The sequence below is a fragment of the Mus musculus genome, chromosome 5 (genome assembly GCF_000001635.26).
Source record: "Mus musculus strain C57BL/6J chromosome 5, GRCm38.p6 C57BL/6J".
Taxonomy (NCBI): Eukaryota; Metazoa; Chordata; class Mammalia; order Rodentia; family Muridae; genus Mus; species Mus musculus.
In genome coordinates this window covers 134,533,756-134,554,885 of record NC_000071.6, presented here as the reverse complement: position 1 = coordinate 134,554,885, position 21,130 = coordinate 134,533,756, and the positions used below count along the sequence as shown (strand labels likewise).

Here is a 21,130-nt window from a genome sequence, read left to right as displayed (position 1 = left end):
AGATCTCTGAGTTCGAGGCCAGCTTGGTCTACAGAGTGAGTTCCAGGACAACCAGGACTACACAGAGAAACCCAGTGTGGAAAAACAAATAAAAACGAAACAAAACAAAACAAACCAAAAAACAAACAGAAAAATCCTCAGAAAGATGGCTGGGGGAGAACTCAGTGCCAAAGCTCATGCTTAGTTAGCATTCCAGAAGTCCTGAATTCCATTCCTGTCTCCACATACACACAGAATATCAAAATTATGGGCTAGGACCAGACATGATGGCACATGACTGGAATCTCAGCACTGGAAAGGCAAAGGCAAGTGGGTTTTTAGAACTAGACCAGAGGGAACTCAAAGCTAGCACTGGGTATGTCAGGCTCTGTCTCAAAAATAAATATAAGGGGCTGGAGATGTAGCACATGGATAGAGTGCTGGCCTAGAGTTCCCCAGCGAAAGCTGGGGCGTGGTTGAGATACCGAGTACCTGCCAGAAATCCCCCAGTAAGGGGAGGATTCCTCAGCTAGAACCAGCTTGCCAACAGCTAGGGCCAAAGATCAGTCACCCTTTGAGGTTCCACCCATGAGCAGCCAGCTGGGTCTCTTGGAGCTGATTCCAATAGCCCAAAGCAGATGTTTAGCAGGGAGATTCTTGCTGGGGGTCCACCTGGGGGCATGTCAGTTGGGGGTTCCTTCTGTCTGCCTGCTGAGGGCACCAACAGAATGCTCAGGTGGCTCACATGGGGACAAATCCTTGTCCCGGTGACTCATGTAGCCTGGGCCATCCTCCAAATTATCATGTGGCCAAAGCTGGCCTTGAACTTAGGATCTTTCTTCCTCCTACCGGGATTCTGAAAGAGCAGTGTACAGTCTTTTTTTTTTTTTTTAAGATTTATTTATTTGTTTGTTTATTTATTAATTATATGTAAGTACACTGTAGCTGTCTTCAGACGCACCAGAAGAGGGCATCAAATCTCATTACCGGTGGTTGTGAGCCACCATGTGGTTGCTGGGATTTGAACTTCAGACCTTCGGAAGAGCAGTTGGGTGCTCTTACCCACTGAGCCGTCTCACCAGCCCCAGTCTTTTATTTTTTGAGACAGGGTTTCACTGTATACTTTTGGCTGGCATGGAACTTGTTATGCAGACCAGGCTGGCTTCAAGCTACAGAGTGCAGCCCCTAACTTGCTGAAATTAAAGGCATGCACCACCACACCCAGCTGAAATGTATGCCCTTGACCACTGAGCCATCTCTCCAGCCCTCATCCTTTCTTTCTAAGACACACATTGAAGGGTTTACAGACAGAGAACTATGGTTGATGGTTGAAGTGTGAACTTTAACTCTTTTATCTGTGGTATTAATTTTCCTTCTTTTTGAGACTATGTAGCCCTGTCTGGCCTGGAACTCTCTATGTAGACCAGGCTGGGCTTAAACTAATACGGATCAGTCTGTTACAGCGTCTCAAGTGCTGGGATTAAAGGCAGGTGCTACCATGGCCAGCTATTTCATTTTTCTGTTAGTGGATGGAACCTGGGGCTTCAGTAATGCTAAGCAGGGGCTCTACCCCTGAGCCCCGCCCCCAGCCCCTCCCTGGGGTTATCCTAGGTAGGTGCTCTACCTCTAAGCCAGGACCCAACCTAAGAGGTGGATTCGTTCCAGTCTGCCATGATTTAGGTCCTATTTCAACACTGAAACTGTCCATCTAGCTACGTAAAACTTGCTCTTTCTCGAACAACCCACTCTTTACTTTGTATACGGTCCACTTCTGAGGAATTTGGCTCTTCTCACACAGACTCTCTTCACTGCAAGAGTTCCTCTGGGCTGGCCTACTGTTGGCATCAATGCACAACTACCTTTTTGTTCTGATGAACTAAAAAACACCCTGCCTCCTTTAAAGATGGGGAAACTGAGGTCCAGAGGTTAACGTACCACCACGCTGAGTGAGACCTTAAGGATTTTTTTGAGACAGAGTCTCACTGTGTAGCTCCGCTTGTCCTCCCGCTCAGTTTGCCTAGTGTCAGGTGTCAGGTGGTACCCCTGAAGCTCTCTGGTCATTTGCATCATTCCCCTTCCTCGCCTCTTTGAACACAGTCCCTAAGTCAACCCTTGCGAAAAGCCTTCCAGATCCCAGCCCCGCCCCCTTACGTTCCTAAGTGTCTCAGTCTCCTTATATGGAATATTTACATAAGCAATGCAGGGTTGAAACAGAAACTGGAACACACATAAATGCGTAGGGCTGAAGGGCCTGTGAGTGAAATCTATTTCCAAGGCTCAAGTCAGCTGTAGATGGTCTTGATGGGGAAGACCAGGTTCCTAAGACTTCTCTGCCCGCCCGCTCCCCAGTCTTTGCGCGTCACTGTTGCCTGAGAACCCGGAGACCAGGATTGTGGGCACCGCCCCCAACCTCCCCCCCACCCCCCGCGCTCCGGGCCCCGCCTTCCTGCGCCCGCCGCTACGCCGGCCCCTTTTGTTCGCTCTCTGGCCGCTGAGCTCTCCTGGCGCTCGGCTTCTCTCGGCTGGGCTCGGCTCACCTTGGCAGGGCTCCACCGGGCTCCGCTCTGCTCGGTTTCTCTCGCCTCCGCCCCGTTTGGCTCGGATCTTCCCGGCTCGGCCCCGCTCGGCTCGACTCAGCTCGGCTCCGCCTCGGGGCGCGCAGGCAGCGGCCGGGCTTACTGGATCGGCCCCTCCCTCTATCCCCTTCTGGACGTAGATCCTGTGCGAGGCCCGGACTCCGAGCGCGGAGACCCGGTTAGTGTATCGGCGTGAGGAGACCGGCGCAGCATCCTCGTTCCCGGGACGCGCGGACCAAGAGGAGGCGAGGGGTGTCGGGTCCTGGTCGCTGCTGGAGCTCCAAGGTAGGCGCCGCTCTGGGGACGCGCGCGATGGGGGCGCGCGGGCAACAAAGGACGCAGAGTCGCGGGGGGCGGCGGCACCCTATCCTGGAAAGAAAAGGGGGTGCTATCACCAAGCCATTGTCGTCGCGTGGGCAAGGACAGCGGACAGGGTCGCTGCCGCTGGTGGGCGTGGGCGGGGTGAACCCCAACTTCCTTAACCCAGGTCGCTGCTGGGGTTGGGGGCGCCCCTGGATTGCACGTCCAGATGGTGCAAACATCCATAGCTTGGGATTCGGGTGTTTTTGTTGGCGTCCTCTTTCCAAGAGCGGATCCAGGACAAGCTGCAGAGCTCTTGGGGAAGGCTCACACAGGCTCTGTGGGGGCACAGCCTGGTGGGCGCGGCCATCAGCTCTCATCTTCAGACCTGGCATCTGGGATGAGACACGGAGGCCCCCGCCCCGCCACCTGGGGTCGCCTGGTTGGTGCCCTTAGCAAAACTTGATTGGAGAGCCTGGCTTGGCAGAGGATAGGGTAAGGGGGAGGCCCAGGCAGGGTGGCTTTCCGCAGGGTTGCCCCCCCAAGCTGGCGCTGGTAGCTGGTGAGGCAGCAGTTTTTTTCCCTCCCCCCAGGGAGGGGCAGTGGCGACGCAGGATGCAGGGCTGAGCCTCCAGGGCTAGCCCGCGTGGATCCTCAGGAGGGGCCTGTGTGTTTGTCCTGGACTCACTGGGCTTTGCCACGCGTGCCTTCTCCCGATCCTGGCCAAAGCCTGGAAAGGTCGTTGCAGAGGAACACCTTAGGGGTAGAGGAATCACAATCCAGCCTCTGAGATCCCGCTCCTGTCTTCTGGACTACAAATGGGCAGGGGCCTGGACGGTTGTGGAACTAGGAATTGGCTTTAATCTTGAAGGGTGCCCCGACAGAGGACGCTGGGGATGGGGCTGGCCTAGGGCTGTGCTCTGAGGAGCTAGAGAGCACCACGTGGGGCCACCTTCCCTTTGCTGTGAGCCAGAGGCCTCTCCCCATCAGTTGTAAATGTAAACAATGAGTCCTTCATTCATAAGGTCGCTGTCACCTGGATTGGCACCACCAGGGGCTGGCAGGTACACAGAACCAGAGCTACTTTGCCCAGCACAGCACAGCCTAACCTGATGCCGGGCAAGTGGAGAAGCCAGGAGCTCCCAAGAGGCACAGCTGGAGGGTGGGGCAGACCCTAAAGGCAGACCCTGAGACCAGAGCCCTGCCCAAGGCTGCTTTTTACCTAGTTGATGGCTCCCACATGAGCTTCCAGAAAAGAGGCATTCTGGCTTAGATGGGCAGAGAAAGATTTAGGTTACTGGGGCGTGAAGTTCAAGGTAGAGTGTGTTTGCCAGTTCCTTCCTGCATACACTAGGTGCCCACTTAGCGCAGGACCCGTGGGTTTCAGCAGTGCGAGCGGAGGCTCCAGGATGAGGAGGTTGGAAATAGAGGAGCCCCAACAGCAGAAGAACCTTGGAGGAGTACACAGATACATGCTCTTCTAACCTGGGCACTTAGGTGGGAAGGGCCTACGCAGAGCCCCCAAACTCCCAGCAAAAACACACATCCCAAGGAGCAGGAGTTCAGAAGTTGGAGTTTACCATCGTGAGTTCAAATCCTTGCTCTGCTACTTGCATCGCTGTGTAGCTTTGGATCTCTTTTTCCTCATCAGTAAGATGGGAATAGTTAGGGGATTTGCCTTTTAGGGCTTTTGAGAAACTCATGTGCCCTAGGACAGAGTTTTTGTGACTTTACTTATGTGTATATTTGGTGGCATGGGGAATTGAACCTAAGAACTCATAGCTTCTCTGGCTGAGAGATGCCCCTATCCTCTTACTGGGCAGGGGCTCTACCACTGAGCCATGCCCCCAGCCCCTCACTGGGGGATTCTAGGCAGGGGCTCTACCACTGAGCCACGCCCCCAGCCCCTCACTGGGGGATTCTAGGCAGGGGCTCTACCACTGAGCCACGCCCCCAGCCCCTCACTGGGGTCTTCTAGGCAGGGGCTCTAACACTGAGCCACAGCCCTGGAGGATTCTCCATTGAGCTACTTTCTCAGTTGAATTTTTTTTTTTTTTTTTTTTTTTTTTGCTACAGGAAGTGGCTCTCAGCCTGGGGCAGGAGACTATCCCCTGCTCTGGCTGCCCTTTACCTTCACAGAGCTTAGCCTCTCAGCCCCACCCCAGGGCCTGCTCTTTTCTATCTCCCTTCCTGCTTCCTGCTTTCCTTCATTGATAGCACAGCCTTTGTCCTCTTATCCCTAAGTCTTCCTTGTCCCCACCTGGAAGGCAGGCTCTGTGTGACTTTCAGTCCCTCTCTGGTCAGTAACTGCCAGCTGCTCTGTTTATCCCGCCTTCTCTGCCTCTGCTGCTTTGCCCAGAGGAGAGACTCTGCACTTGTCACCCAGGAGTCGCTCTTGGGAGAATTTATGCCCTTACACAGGTTTATTAAGTGCTTTCTCTGGGCCAGGAATGTTTGGCTCTAACTCCCCCAACCCTCTTTTGAGAGAGGGTCTCACTATGTAGCCCAGGCTGGCTTGGAACTTACTATGTAGCCCAGGCTGGCCTTGAACTCACAGATAACTGTTTGCTTAGTGTTGGGACTAACACCGTACACTACCATGCCCAGTGGTTCTGACTTTGTAAATAAATGTATTCATTTTTTGTTTTTGTTTTGTTTTTTTTTTGTTTTGTTTTTTTGAGACAGGGTTTCTCTGTGTAGCCCTGGCTGTCCTGGAACTCACTCTGTAGACCAGGCTGGCCTTAAACTCAGAAATCCGCCTGCCTCAGCCTCCCAAGTGCTGGGATTAAAGGCGTGTGCCACCACGGCTGGCTTTTTGCATTATTTTTATCTTTGTGAGCATCTGTGGGGCTGTCTGGCATGTGGGTGCAGGTACATGGAGACCAGGAGAGGGTATGAGTTCCCCTGGCATAGTTACAGACTGTTGTGAGCCGCCTGAGGTGGGTGCTGGAAATGAACCTGGGTCCCAATCCCCGAGCTAGCTCTCCAGCCCTTACTTGTTTGTTGGAGACAGAGTCTCCTCTATCTTATACAGCACTGGCCTTGGACATCTGCTCGTCCGGCCCACGTTGCCCAACTGTTAGAATGGCAGGTGTGTGCTACCTCTCCAGGCTTAGTTGGGGATAGACTTGGGGTTCAGGCACTGCACCAAATGAACCACAGAACTTCCTCTGCTTTTGGGTTTTAGACAAGGTCTCCTTGTAGCCCAGGCTGCTCTCAAAGTCACTCTGTAGCCCAGGCTAGCCTTAGAGTGATTCTATAGCCCGGGCTGGTCTTCCTGCCTGTACCTCTAGAGTTCTGGGATGACAGGTAGACACCACTGTGTGCTTTTTGTCCATGCATTGGTTAAGGACTTACTGTGTGCCTAAGGGGCACACCATCTTTTGCAAAGTCAAGGTCTGTTTCTCTAAAGCGTAATTACAGTCGTACTTACTGCCGACACTGCAGTAGTACAAAGTCTAATCACTGTCTGGCCTTTGGAGCCCACACAATTGCCTAGGCTTTGCATTCCATGGGACTGGCTCCTCTCTTCCCTCCCCCTCCCCCTCTTCCCCTCCCGCTTCCCTCCCTCTCCGACTCTCCCTCCCTCTCCCCTTCTTCTCTCTCCCTCCCCCTCCCCCTTTCCCTCTTCCTCCCCCTTTCTCTCCCTCACTCTCATCAGCTGGCCAGACTCTGTATGCCTCCACTAAGGCCACCTCAGTTCTCTTTATAAGCTGTAAGTATCAAACATCCTCTGTTGAGCCCAGCTGTCTGGAAGGAACACAGAATCAGAAGAGGGCCCTTTAATAACCCTGTCGTTGGGAGTTTCTGTTGTTTTGAGACAGGGATCTCATGTAGCACAGGCTGGCTTCAAACCTGTTGCACAGTGGAGGCTAGCCTCAACTTCTGTTTGTGCTTTCCAAGTCCTGGGATTACAGGTGTGTAATTCCACAGTTAGCATGAATGCATGCACACGTGAGTGCGTGTGTATGTGCGTGCATTGCAAGCATTTGGGCGGACATGAGTGTGTAGAGGCTAGGGGTTAGCTCTGTCTTCCTCAGTCACTGTCCGTTTTATTCCGTGTGGGTGTGGGTGGGTGTGTGTATGCGTGGGTGCATACGGAAGTCAGAGGACAACTTACTGGGATCCATTTTCTGTTTCTGTCATATGGATACCTGGGATTAAAGTCAGATGACCAGACTTGGTGGCAAGGCCCTTTACCCACTAAGCCATCTTACTGGCCCTTCACCTTGTTTTTTGAGACAGGATATCTCATGTAACCTAGACCACACTGACTCGATGAGGCTGGCTAACTATCAAGCCCCAGGGCTCCTCCTGTCTCTATCTCTCTCTCGTGCTGCAATTACAGGCACACGCTGCTTTTTGACGTGGGTGATGGGGCTCTGAACTCTAGTCCTCAAGTTTGTATGGCAAGCAGCTTACTAAGGGAGCCCTCTCTATAGCCCACTGTGCCTGGTCTTCTTTGTCCCGGGGAATCAGAGCCTCATTCAGTTAAGTAAAGGGAGATTTCAGTTACATTTATTTATCTGTCCATATGGGGTGTGTGTGTGTGCGTGTGCGCGCGTGTGTGCGCGCACTCCTACATACTATGGCGTGCTTGTGAAGGTCATGGAACAACTTTTGAGAGTTGTTTCTCTTTCACCTGTGTGGATACCAGGGATTGTGTTTTTGTTTTTTGGTTTTTTTTTTTTTTTTTTTTTTTTTTTTTTTTTTTGGTTTTTTGAGACAGGGTTTCTCTGTGTAGCCCTGTCTGTCCTGGAACTCACCTTGTAGACCAGGCTGGCCTTGAACTCAGAAATCAGCCTGCCTCTGCCTCCCGAGTGCTGGGATTAAAGGCGTGCGCCACCACTGCCCAGCTTTTGTTTTTGTTTTTGTTTTTTGGATGCCAGGGATTGAACTGAGGTCATCAGGCTTGCCGGCTAACGCTTCCCCCTCTGAGCCATCTCACAGTCTTGCTCGACCCAAAAGGACATTTCAGAGTAGGAGAAATAAGCCTTAGTCACTGAAGAATTGCCGGGAGCCGGGGCCACCTGGGGCGGGAAGCTGGCTGGCAGGCACCCCTTCTGTTTCTTTCTGGATGCTGGTTTCATTTTCTCTAGCTTCATCTTGCCTCTGTCCCATCTCTCCTTGACTCATGAGTGTGGCCTGGCCCAGTGTGACTGTTGTAAATGCTGGTTTCGGCTCCTGTTCATAGACCCCCCCCTCCTGGTGGTATCTCCTTTAATCCTGGGTTGCCAGAGAGACCAAGTGAGGGGGCTCCCCCCATCTGCTTAGCTGGTGGTAGACTGGGGCTGGGAACAGCTGGTATAATCTATAAGGCAAGTTTTTGGTGCATGAAGTTGGTGTGTGTGTGTGTGTCTAGACAACTGGGGTGTGGCTATATAAAGGAGCTGGTGGTCTTACAGAGGAGGCAGAGCCATGAACACTTTACGGTCCTGGCACTAGATACTGTATGGTGCTCCTGTCCTTGGCACTGTGGCTTAGCCTCAAGGAACATAAGGATGTGACCTTCTATGTAAACTCTTTGTCCTGGGCCAGGTTGAGGGAAGACCCTCTTCTCCCAAGATCTGGGGACTCGGGGTAGGTGGGTCTACTTCCAGCACCCTGTGTTTTCTGAGGCCTTGGAGCCCCCCTCCCTTGACCCTTCCTCCCTGGTCTTCACAGAGAAACGCGAACTGTAATTGATGCCTTCAGAAACGCCTAGAAAGGTTAATGATCTTCTGAGCAGGATGCAGAAGAGGCCGGAGGAATCACTAACAAGACATAAATACAGGGCTGTGGGCTCTCTCTTCTGCCTTGCTCTCTCTCCTGCCTCGCTCTCGGCTCCTCCCGAGAGTCTCACAGAGTTAGGCAGGTGCTCTACAGCTGACCCATATTTCTTACACTAGAGGATTCTAGGTAGGCACCTACCACTGTTCCGTGCCCCCAGCCTTTCTCTGGGGGATTTGAGGTAGATGCTCTACCACTGAAACACACCTCCAGCCTGCCGGGTGAGGGTCATTTAACTTGTTTTTCTCTTTCTTTCTTTCTTTCTTTCTTTCTTTCTTTCTTTCTTCCTTCCTTCCTTCCTTCCTTCCTTCCTTTCTTTCTTTCTTTCTTTCTTTCAAGATTTATTTATTTATTATATGTAAGTACACTGTAGCTGTCTTCAGACACTCCAGATGAGGGCATCAGATTTCGTTAGGGACGGTTGTGAGCCACCATGTGGTTGCTGGGATTTGAACTCGGGACCTTTGGAAGAGCAGTCGGTGCTCTTAACCACTGAGCCATCTCGCCAGCCCCCTATTTTTCTTTTTTTTTTTAAAAATGATTTATTTATTTTTAATTTTGTGTATATTGGTGTTTTGTCTGCATGTGTGTCTGTGTGAGGGTGTGGAGTCACTTGCAGCTGGATTGCAGACAGTTGTGAACTGCCATGTGGTTGCTGGGAATTGAACTCGGATCCTCTGGAAGAGCAGTCAGTACTCTTAACCTCTGAGCCAACTCTCCACCCCCTAATATTTTTTTTTCTCTTATGGATATGGATGTTTTGCCTACATGCAGGCCTTTGCACTAGATTTATGAAGTACCCATGGAGACCAGAAGAGGGCGTCAGATTCCCTGAAATTGGAGTTAACATTGTGGGCTGCCATGTCTATGGTGAGAATCGAGCCCAGGTCTTCTGGAAGAACAGACTGTGCTCTTAAATTAACCACTGAGTTATCTCTCCTGCTCCTTTTGGTTGTTGTTGGCTTTGTTTGTTTTTGAAGCAAAGTGTCACCTCACCCAGGCTGCTCTCAACCTCTCTGTGTAATTGAGGGTGAACTTGATCTCTTGATCTACCTTCCAGTTGCAGGCATTTCCCCGTGGGTGAGACCGAGCCTGTGTGGTCCTAGGGATGGAACCCAGGACTTTGTGTAGGTTAAGCAAGGACTCTCCCAGCTCCCTCCCACCCCGGGCTCTTTAATGGAGCTGTTAAATTGGCAGTTTCTAGCCACTTGCCTGGTGCTGTCCTAGGTCCTGAGACGCACACTGGGAATCTGATTTGCAAAAGCAACACCGAGCCCTGCTGCTCTCCCTGATAAGTGGGAGAAGGCCTTCAAGGGCACTGGGTACCACTTTGCAGAAAGCCTGGGCATGCGTAAGACAGTGCATGCATGTAGTGGGTGCTTGGCACGCAGCCTCCATTGGTAGGCAGGGCGAGGCTGCCTTTTCGGAAGTGACGGTAGATCGTACCAATTTGGATGTCCTCCTGATGACGTCTGAACCGGTGCATTTGTGTGTCTCTTCCATTCTTTCCTTCCCACCCACTCCAGTGTCGCTGGGTTTTAGTTTCAGATGTGTGGGCGGTTCCCTTGACCTGCTTTGCTGGCACGCTCCCCTTTCTCCTGGCTGCCTCATCTTAGTCCTCCCTTTGTCTGGCTGGACTCTCTCATGCTCTTCCAGGACCAGACCCCAGCATCTGTGTCTCTTCCTTCCCGTCCCTCGCCTGCTCAGGACATTGCCAGAATGGGAGAGCATCCGGATGTTAACATAGAAGCTCGCTGCAGGGACGTAAGGCACAGTAGAATGTCCTCATTCTGTGTCACACTGTGGTCTCTCCTGCCCTCAGGGGAATACAGAGCCATGGGAGAGACACACAGGGCATGGATCCACAGGGTACAGGCTGTGCAGGACAATTGTGCCACACTGTGACCTCTCCTGCCCTCAGGGGAAGCCAGAGCCTTGGGAGAGACACACAGGACATGGATCCACAGGGCACATGCTCATTCATAGCCGGGCGGTCTGATGGTCCCAGATCCAGAGCCCAGGGAATTACCTGACAGTTACTCATCTAGTCTGTAGCTGTAATCCCGTGTGTGTGTGTGTGTGTGTGTGTGTGTGTGTGTGTGTGTGTGATGTGTGCATGTTTGTGCGTGTGAATATGTGTACCTATGGAGATCAGAAGAAAACCGTTAGGGATCTCTTTCCACCTTTTAAAAATATATATATTATTATATTGATTGGGCCTAAAGAGTTAGATCAGAAAATTTGAAGCTCTTGCTGAGGACCCAGTTCGGTTCCCAGCACTAATATGGTGGTTCACAACCATCCAACAGACTCATGGGATCCAATACCCTCTTCTTCTGACTTCTATGGGCACTAGACACACATGCGATACACATATGTACATACATACATACATGCATACATACATGTAAAACTCTTACATGGAATGAAATAAATAAATCTAATATAAGTTTAAAAAGTTATTTATTATTTTGATTTTTTTTGAGAACAGTCCACAATCTTTTTTAAAGTGTATTTTTATTTTATGTCTATTGGTGTTTTGCCTGCATATATGTCTGTGTGAGGGTGTTAGAAGATGTGCAGTTGGGAGTTCCAGACAGGTGTGAGCTGCCATGTGGGTGCTGGGATTTGAACCTGAGTTTTCCGAGTACTCTTAACGGCTGAGCCATCTCTCCAGCTTAGTTTTAACTAAAAAAACAAAACAACAACCAAAACCAAAACAAAAACCAAAAACAATCAAACAAACAAACAGAAAATCTAGCCCATGATCACGCATGATGTGTGCGCATGTGTGTACACACCATAGTGTACCTTTGGAGGTGAGAGAATAGCTCTGTGGGATTGGTTCTCTCCTTCCACCTTTGCATGGGTTCTGGGAATTGAACTCAGGTTGCCAAGTTTGCATAAGAAATGTATTAACTCTCGGAACCTCTTACCAGCCTGCCAGGGAGTTAAGAAAACAGAATGAAAGAAGCCAGGCGTGGTGGCTCACACCTTAAGTCCCAGCACTCGGGAGGCAGAGGCAGGCAGATCTGTGAGTTTGAGGCCAGCCAGGTCTACAGAGTGAGTTCTATGACAGCCGGGACTACACAGAGAAACCCTGGCTTCAAAACAAAACAAAAATCTCCCAAGCCAAAACTGTTTTAGTATCTGCCTGCTTTTGCAGTACCAGAGAGTCTGAGGCAGGGGAGTATACAGTTCAAAGCCAAGCTGGGCTACATAGCAGAGCCCTGCTTCCAAATAAAGGGGGAAAAAGTCAACTTTGTATTGACCTATAACCTTCCGTACAAAAGCCCACATGGAGCCTCATCATGCCTAGAACCCAGCACTCGGGGGTGGGGTGGGGCTAGGAAGGATCAGGATTTCAAGGGGTCACATCAAATAGGCCTGTTTTGTTTTGTTTTGTTTTGTTTTGTTTTGTTTTGTTTTGTTTTGTGTATTTCACTACCTGGCTGGCTGGTGAAATGGTTCAGAGTAAATGCATTTGTTGTGCAAACTGGCAACTTGAGTTCGCCTTATGCTGGGCTATGTGAAATAGTGTCTCAAAAAACAAACAAACAAACAAACAAGCAAAAAGGTAGACTGGAGAGATGGCTCAGTGTTTAAGAGCACTGGCTGCTCTTCCAGAGGACCTGAATTCAATTCCCAGCAACCACATAGTGGCTCACAACTGTCCGTAACTCTAGTTCCAGGGGATCTGACACCCTCGCATAGACATGCAGGCAGGCAAAACACCAATGCACATAAAATAAAAATAAATAATTAAGCAAACAAACAAACAAAAACCCCAGAGGGGTGGTAGTACACACACCTTTTATCCCAGCACTGGGGAGGCAGATTTTTTGTCGGTTGGAGGCTAGCCTATCTCCATGAGTTTCAGGAGAGCCAGGGCTAACTAAAGAGACTGTCTCACAAATCAAAAAGCAAGCAAACAACCAACCAAATAAACCCCACAGCTGGCGGTTGATTGGGAGAGGGGGGCTGTTTGCTGCTGGTCTGCCACCCACCCCCAGCTTGCTTTTCCCAGCTTCATCCATCCCCCCACCCCGAAGTCATGTCTGCATAGGGACTAGCTGCTGCTGCTCCTTGGCTTGGAGGCTCTCCCAGAGCCTCCCGCTGGTCTCTGCTGCCGTCCCTCTCCGCATGGTGGTCAGGCCTCTAGGCACTGTCAAGGGGTCCGAAGACCCCAACCAGTTTCCTTATCTGTTCTGTCACACTCTTCACATGTTTCACCGTGGGCTTGGCAGGAGTTACACAGCTGTGTAAGGCTTGGGCCTGGCTGTTCCCAGCATCCTGCTGACCCTGGTGACCAGGGGAGAGTGATGGGAGAAGGGTGGGGACAGGGACCCAGGCAGATGGACTCCATCTCTCCCATTCTCCCGAGCCTGAGGCACAGCTGGTTTAAAACTTGGACTTTGTTTTTTGCCTGGAAGTTGGCAAGACTCACAGGGAGGGACCGTCCCAGACGCAGCCTTTGCTTGTCTTCAGCTGGGAGGTCATGGAATCGGGTGACCTCTCGGTGACCCACGGCAAGCTGCCTGTGTTCCCTGATCCTCAGCCAAATGCAGTTAGAATGGTGTCCTGGGCCCTTAATCTCAGCACTGGGGAGAAAGAGGCAGGAGGATGGAAAGCCTGAGACCAACTTGGGCTATATAACAAATATGGAAAAGAAGGGACTCAAGCTGGCTCAGCAGGGAAAGGGGCTTGCTGCCAAGCCTGAAGACCTGAGTTCGAGCCCTGAAGACTTCTTCTGGAAGGAGAGAAATGACCAGATGACCCCACCCCCCAAGTTGCTGCCAAGTTGGAACCCTTCGTGCATAGGGCATGCATATATCCCTCCCCCCTATATATACACATATGTATGTGTATGCATACATATATATACATATATACATACATATACATACATATACATATATATTTTTTAAAGAGGCTGGGCATGTCTAGTGTCAGTCTAGTGTCTAGTGTCACCCTTATCGAGGGACCATCTCCTGGTAGAAGTGCCCAGTGAATGAGCCAGGGCCAGCGGCTTGGCTGGAGTTCTGGGCCATGGTGCCTACATCCTGCTGCCCTCTTCCCTGCCCCGGGGCCATATTACCTCATAGGACTTGGGCTTTCTCTTGCTCTACTTGGCACTGTTCCCCTCTCTAGGCCACTACCGCATTCACTGGGCCAGAATCCTGGGCCCTGTCTCCTACTGTCCTGTGGTGAGCGGGTCACCCCCAGGCAGCTGAAATGGAAACCCTGCAACAGAGCTCGGGTTTCTTCCCAGTAAGTGGCGATTGAGGACAGCACACAGGGGCCTGTTGCTTCTGTTAGACCCAAGTTCCCAGACAATGCTTGTGTGAACAGTGTCACCAGAGAGTTGTAACATGGGCCTCCTGACCTCTGTCAAGTATCTGGGATACTCCTGGTTTTACAAGCTTCCCAATTCAGGCACCAGGACCCCAGCCCCCTGCCTCCTGAGCACTGAGATTAAAATTGTTTTTATAGCCCAGGCTGACCTCAGACTCACTATGTAGCTGAGGATAACCCTGAACTTCTGATCCTCCCACCCCACCTCCCTACTTTTGGGATCACAGGTGTGCCCACCCTGGTTTAGGAGGGCAGGGGATCGAACCCAGGGCTTCATGCATACTAGGCAAGCCCTCTCCTGACCCAGCTATACTCCAAGCTTGGTTTATTATTTTATTACATTTTAGCATGTGTATGTATGTATCAGTTTTGCCCTTCTACCACCTGAGCCCTGAGGATCCAACTTAGGCCGTCAGGTTTGGTGGCAATTGTCTAAACTTGCTAGGCCATTTTGTCCACCTGGAACTTGAAGTCTTTCTTCCTCTGCCTCTCGTGCTGGAATCACTGTGTGCTGACCATGCCTGTGCTACCTGTATCCCAGATAGGTGAGAACCCCAAGGACTGTCACATGGCTTCATATCCTAAGGCCTCTTGGAGTGAAACTGGCTTCAGACTGCAGGCTCTCACTTCATGGCCTCAGCCATCAGCTGCACTGTGGCCAGAGGCCAGTGTATGGACATGTCACAGCTTTCCCAAGTCCTCCCCCACCCCACCCCCAACCAATTCTCTGTCCCAGAGCCCGGCTGAGTCACAGAGGGCCAGCTCAGCCCTCTGCCTCCTCCCCTCTTCCTGCTACCATTCTCCCCTCCCCCTCCCCTTTCCGGTCCCCTCCAGTCCCTGGCTGGGGTAGCAGGGACTGGCTGAATGCTGGCTTGGTTCTTTCCTGCCTGCTCCATGTGTTCCTTTGTTAGTTGAAGCAAGCAGGCGCTGTTCCCCAGAGGTCAGGGTCTTGGAAATGTTGTTTTAGGGCAGGGCCACCAGGCTAGGAGGTAAGGAAGAGGCAACCAACCCTGGGACCAGTTCAGTCATGGCTGCAACACTGAGACTGGGATGGAATCTGGGAAATTAATTTTATCTTCTCAGCTCCTGGTTCTATAAGTATGTGTTCTTTCTAAAAACTATTACTCGCTGTCTTTGAGAGGGAGCATATGCGTGCTGCATGCACATGTGGAGGGCTGTTTGCTGGGGTTGGTCTCTCTTACCATTTGGGGCCTGGGGATTGAACTCAGGTCCTCAGGCTTGGCAGCAAGCTCCTTTACTTTCTAAACCATATCACCAGCCCTCAGTACCTTCCTTTTCTTCTCTCTCTTCCCTCCCTTTGTCATTTCCCTTCCTTTCTTACTACTCCCCTCTCTCCATCCTTCACTTTCTCTTTCCTTTCTTCTGTTCACGTTATGTGTGTGTGTAAGTGTGTGCACATGCCTGCATCTGTGTGCACACACGCATGTGCATGTATGTGTGTGTAGTCCCAGTGCACACGTATGCACCTATGTGTGCATGTTTTTTCACTGCCCTGAGGATCGCCAAGTAGGCTACGTTGGCTGGCCAGGGAGCTCCAGGGAATCCCCCTGTCTCCGCCTTTCCGGCACTGGGCTTAAATGCATGTATCATTGCCCTGGTCACTATTGTATTGCTGTGAAGAAACACCCTGACTCCTAAAAAAGAAAACATTTAACTGGGGGCTGGCCTACAGTTTCAGAGGTTTAGTCCATTATCATCATGGAGGGAGGCATGGCAGGGGAAGGGAGGGGAGGGAGAGAGAGTCTGGTACAGGCTTTTGAAATCTCAAAGCCCATTCTCCAGTATAACTTTAATTTTTTTAAACCTTATTTTTAATGATGGTCCTTAAACGGTGTAACCTCTCTTTTAGCCCACTAGAGGTAGTGGAAAAGAATGGATACCGGGGAAGTGGACCTGTTTAGAAAGGTTCTTTGGAGCGACTTCCGTCTGTGTTGTGTGAAAGTCACCAGTTCCGTTCATAGGTCAGCAGCGGCAGCTTGATCCACTCACAAATACTTTACGGCTATATCAGCAGTCCAGTTCCGTAGTCAGGTTAGCAAACGTGGGTTAGCAGTGGTGGCACGCCCTAGCAGAGACAGGCCTCAGCCTCAGCACAGGTCAGCAGGAATTAGAATTAGGGAGGAATGCCAGGGAAAGTTCTCTGCTGTGCGTCTCCCAGCAAATCGAAGATCAGGGAAGATGTGAGACCCACAAGCATTGCACAGCGGCGAACTTGATAAGCAAGCTGATATGCCTCGATTACTGTCTACCGGGTACTCACATCTAAACATCACGTGTCTTCTACGGGTCTTGTCTCAGCGTGTGTCTTTGCCTTAGCATGTGTGTCTGTCTCAGCTGACACCACTCTGTCAATCAGCCCAAGTTCGAGGGAGCAGCAAGAAACTGCAGCATACCACCAGAAGTTTTTTGGTGCGTTTCTCTCTTTGGCATCCCAGTAAATGGAGCTCAACTATGCAATGTAAGGCAGACCAATACATGTGTGTCTTTAGCGAAGAATCTCTCATCACATGTCTTTTCATGTGTTTGCTTTAGCAGAACATTTTTTTTCTGTGTCTGCTTCAGCCAAACATTCCTTCCCGAGTCTGCCTTAACTTTCCACCTGTGTCCACTTCAGGAAAACACCCCTTCACGTGATTGTCCCAGTAAAACACCATCCAACATAACTGACTTTCCAAAGAGCCCTTAAGTTTCTACTTCACCCCAGTGACACACTTCCTTTAACAGGTCCACACCTCCTAATCCTTCTAATCCTTCTCAAATAGGGCCACTCCCAGGTAACTAAGCATTTGAATATATGAGTTATGGGGCCATTCTTTTTTTGTTTTTTTGTTTGTTTGTTTTTAATATTTATTTATTATATGTAAGCACACTGTAGCTATCTTCAGACACTCCAGAAGAGAGCATCAGATTTTGTTACGGATGGTTGTGAGCCACCATGTGGTTGCTGGGATTTGAACTCAGGACCTTTGGAAGAGCAGTTGGCACTCTTGACCCCTGAGCCATCTCACCAGCCCAATGGGGCTATTCTTATTTAAACCGCCACAATCCTCATGCAGGGCTTCTAACCATGAGCTCAGAGGACTGACTTTCTCTCGTGCTTCTGTGGCAAGAACCGCACTGACTGAGCCCTTTCTCCGGCCCTCTTTTCTTTTGCTAAGACAGGCCCTCCGTATGTAATGGAGGCTAGTCTAAAGCTCCATTCTCCTGCCTCAGCCTCCTATGTGCTGTGATGACAGATGTCACTCTAACACTCAGCTATTCCTGAACTTTTCTGACCTGTAACTGTTCTACTGGTAAGATGCCTGCTGCTTCTACAGCGGCCTTGGGCGTAGCCAGGTCACATCTATGCAAAGTGTGTGGCATACAGTAGGTTCAGTACTGTGCATAGTAGTACAGCATGGTGGACAAGCAGGTTCCTCACACAGTAGGTTTCTTGGGTGTTAGGGATTTTGCAGCAATCAGAGGATCGATGGATGCCACAGAGTCACACACACCATGTGATGACATCACCTGAGAGATTTTTTTTAGTGGGGAGAGACAAAGGCTGCCTCGGAGTGAGGATGGAGGAGAAAAGAGCCTGCAGGGAAGGCACTGGCATTATATAGGGGCATAACGCATGCTCATAGGGAAAATATGCAACTTGTGGCAACAGTGGAACTGTGCCGCATTTGGGCACTGGTGACGATGTAGCTCCCGGCACCAAGTTGCTGAAGGCAGGCTGGGGCGCACCAGCTTCTAGGATGTGGGTGGTCCCCTGGTTTACTAACAGTAGAGAAACAGAGGGAGCCTTTTCTGAGAAGAATGTTGCGGGAACCTGTGGCCTGGAAGGCCTTCATCCTCTCTGCATGCATGAAGTCATGCCCTCACACAGGGTCTCTGGTCAAACACTGATGAGTGGGCTCCCAGAGGAGATAGCAAGGCCTGATTTGAGGTTGCCTGGGGCTCTGGGGAGGCAGAATGTAGACAGAATGGTAGCGGACTCTCCTACGGTAGATTTCCAGGGCCATTGGGTCCCAAGAGGCTACCTGGAACAATACTTATCGGGCCAAGGGACCTCTGAGTGAGGTGCGGCTGGTGGAGGAAAACTGCAAGTAGCCCATTTTGCCGATGTAGGCGTGTGCTCTGGTTACTTAGAGGCTGAGGCAGGAGGATGATAAGCTCCAGGTCAACCTGAGCAACTTAGACTGTCTCAAGGTAAAAAATGAAAAGAGGGTGTGTGGGGGGTTGTTGCTTAGCAGTAAACATTTCCCTAGAATCCTCAGTGAGGAGCTGGGGGCGTGGCTCAGTGGTAGAGCCCCTGCCTAGAATCCCCCAGTGAGGGGCGGGGGGCGTGGCTCAGTGGTAGAGCTCCTGCCTAGAATCCCCCAGGGAGGGGCTGGGGGCGTGGCTCAGTGGTAGAGCCCCTGCCTAGAATCCCCCAGGGAGGGGCTGGGGGCGTGGCTCAGTGGTAGAGCCCCTGCCTAGAATCCCCCAATGAGGGGCTGGGGGCGTGGCTCTGTGGTAGAGACCCTGCCTAGAATCCTCCAGTGAGGGCTGGGGCCCTGACTCAGTGGTAGAGCCCCTGCCTAGAATCCCCCAGGGAGGGGCGGGGGACGTGGCTCAGTGGTAGAGCGCTCGAGTAGCTTGCACAAGATCCTAGGTTAAACCTTACTTCACCAAAACACTCCACCAACAAAAACATCCACCGGCTGCTGAACATATGACTGAGAGACATTCTGAGATAACCAAGAGTTTCTGCCAAGAGAATTTTTTATGGATCTCCCCCCCCCCCTCACTGCCCCCAATGTGTGTGTGTGTGTGTGTGTGTGTGTATGTGTGTGTGTGTGTCTGTGCTTTTCTCTCTCCCTTTCTTTTTTCCCCCACCCTCTTTCTTGGCTTTTGAGACAGGGTTTTTCTGTGTATCCCAGATGACTTCAATCTTGCAACAATCCCCCTGCCTCAGGCTTCTGAGTGCTGGGATTACAGAGTGAACTGCCAGCTTTTTTTGTTTGTTTGTTTTTGTTTTTGTTTTCTTTTAGATCCTTTTTGGTGAGTGTGGCGGTCCCCTTCAGATAGGTGTGGGCCAAACAAGCAAGTGGGGTTAATGAAGGCCTGCCTGAACTCTGACCTGCCTTCTACAGTGGCCTGGCTTACCAGTTAGCTGTCTCTGGTTCTTGAAGCATCTTGCAGCCACACCCAAGCAGCCCCAAAGCAAAGATCTCAGCTCTGTCTGTAAACAGCGCAGCAGCGTAGTGGAGCTTGGCTAAGCACACTTGTAACCACCACACTCAGGAGGCTGGGATAAGATTGGAAGGGCCAGTCCAGGATAGATAGTGAGGCTGTGTGTCAGAAAAACCAAATACAGGGTGCAGAATGTCTGTGCAGCACAGGGAGCCCTGAGTTCCATCCCTAGTCTCGAGTAGATCAGGTGTGCTGGCTTATATCTGTAAACTCCACCCTCCGGAGATGAAGGCAGGAGTTCAATGTTTTTCTCTACTACAGCATGAGGCCAGCCTGGGCTACGTGATACCCTATCTCAAACAGAACAGAAAGGAAATACCAGCATCCTCTGATGAGGCTTTGTCAGTTTCTGGACCACTGGGATTGGCCAAGTTCCCAGGCCCTAATGAGAACTTTGTGATTCCATCCCTCTTGTGTTCTGCCCGCAGGTGACCGAGGATGGCAGAGAGGATGTGACCATTGTCTGCCTTGGTCTGCCCTTCTAGTGGCACCGCCATGCAGAAGCCCAGTGGCCTGAAGCCCCCTGGCCGAGGGGGGAAGCACTCCAGCCCCGTGGGCAGGCCGTCCGTTGGGTCTGCTTCATCTTCCGTGGTGGCCTCGACCAGTGGCTCCAAAGAAGGTACGTAAAGCCAGGAGAGGGATGGGGGCCTCAGCATGGAGACGAAAACAGACATGTATCCCACGCAGATAGGACACCAGCTTCAGAGAGCAAACTAAAGATCCCACCAGAGTCCAGCGGGATTCACCAGTGCATTTATTGGGCTTACTTACAGAGGAGTTTGGATAACTCAGAGGTAACTCAGAAACTTATTACATAGCCCAGGCTAGCCTTAGACATTCAATGATTCTCTTGCCTCTGCCCCTAAGGTGCTAAGGGTACCGATGTGCACCACCATGCCCAGTTGATGCGGTACTGGAAATGGGACCCGGGGTTTGTGCATGACAGTCAAATGCTCTACCAGCCGTGCCAAATCCTCAGCTCCAACAGGGCCATTTTGAACCACAAGGGGGTCTCTTAGTTTCTGTGCTGTCACTGTGATAAAAATACCCTGTCAGAAGCAACTTGAAGGAGAAGGGTTGGGCTTTGGTTCACAGTTCCAGAACTCCGTCACAGTGGGGAAAGTCTAGGTAACAGAAATTTGAGACCATTGGTCACATCTCCTGGAGAAACAGAGAGGTGCATGCATGCTCCTGATCAGCTGTCTCTATTTCATACCGTTCAGGTTTCCCTCCTTGGGGAATGTCCTATCCACCATTAAATGAGTCTTTCAATATTCCCTAAATGAATTATGATAATTCCACAGGCATGCCCAGAGGCCGGTCTCCAAGAGATTCTAGATTCTGTCAAATTGACGGTTAACACTGAGTATCGTAGAGACTGTGCTAGAATTAGAGATAGTTTGGTTAGTTTTTGAGACAAGGTCTTATAGCTCAGGCTGGCCTCCGAACTCATGGTCTTCCTGCCGCATCCTGCAGGGCTGGGGTTATAGGCGAGAGCCACCGCACCCATCTGGAGATTTGCCTTTCTGTAGTCTTTGCCTTGGAAATCTTGATGGTTTCTTCCTTTTCTCTTTGATGAGTAACTCAGAGAGACGCAGCTCCACACGGTCCCTGCTTAGGTAGGTCACACTCCACCAAGAAGTATAGGGCTCCATCCATCGCAGTCAGTTGTCCCAGAGTTTTGGAGACACCAGGTGGAGATTAGACTGCACAAGCTGGGTTTGAGGGGTGGGAAGTGGGGTAGAGAGTGGTGAAGGTGGTGATGGGGGTGGGGGGTGGTAGGCGTTGCAGAAAGCGTGAGCCAAGGAAGATAAACAGCTGAGGGAGCTGCAGTGTGAGGTAAGCCGACAACAGGCTTGCTGGTCCAGTGTGCCCAGTCTCCTCTATAAGATGCCAGAGCCCTTCACATT

The 21,130-nt window shown here is 51.0% G+C and overlaps 1 protein-coding gene across 4 annotated transcripts in view; it reads left to right on the top strand.

The window, feature by feature from the left end:
• Nucleotides 1–1,118: 1,118 nt before the first annotated feature.
• The window catches only part of Clip2 (CAP-GLY domain containing linker protein 2), a 64,385-nt gene continuing 44,373 nt past the window's right edge, over nt 1,119–21,130 (top strand). For 2 of the 4 annotated variants that reach the window (XR_003955655.1, XR_003955656.1), the window contains exons 1-2: nt 1,119–2,840; nt 19,649–19,839. Coding sequence is in view for 2 of the 4 variants with exons in the window: in NM_001039162.2 (NP_001034251.1) it covers nt 19,716–19,839 (124 nt within the window). In the remaining 2 variants the exon portion in view is untranslated. The remainder of the gene's footprint in view (nt 2,841–19,648; nt 19,840–21,130) is intronic. The other 2 variants (NM_001039162.2, NM_009990.3) reach the window with 1 other exon arrangement.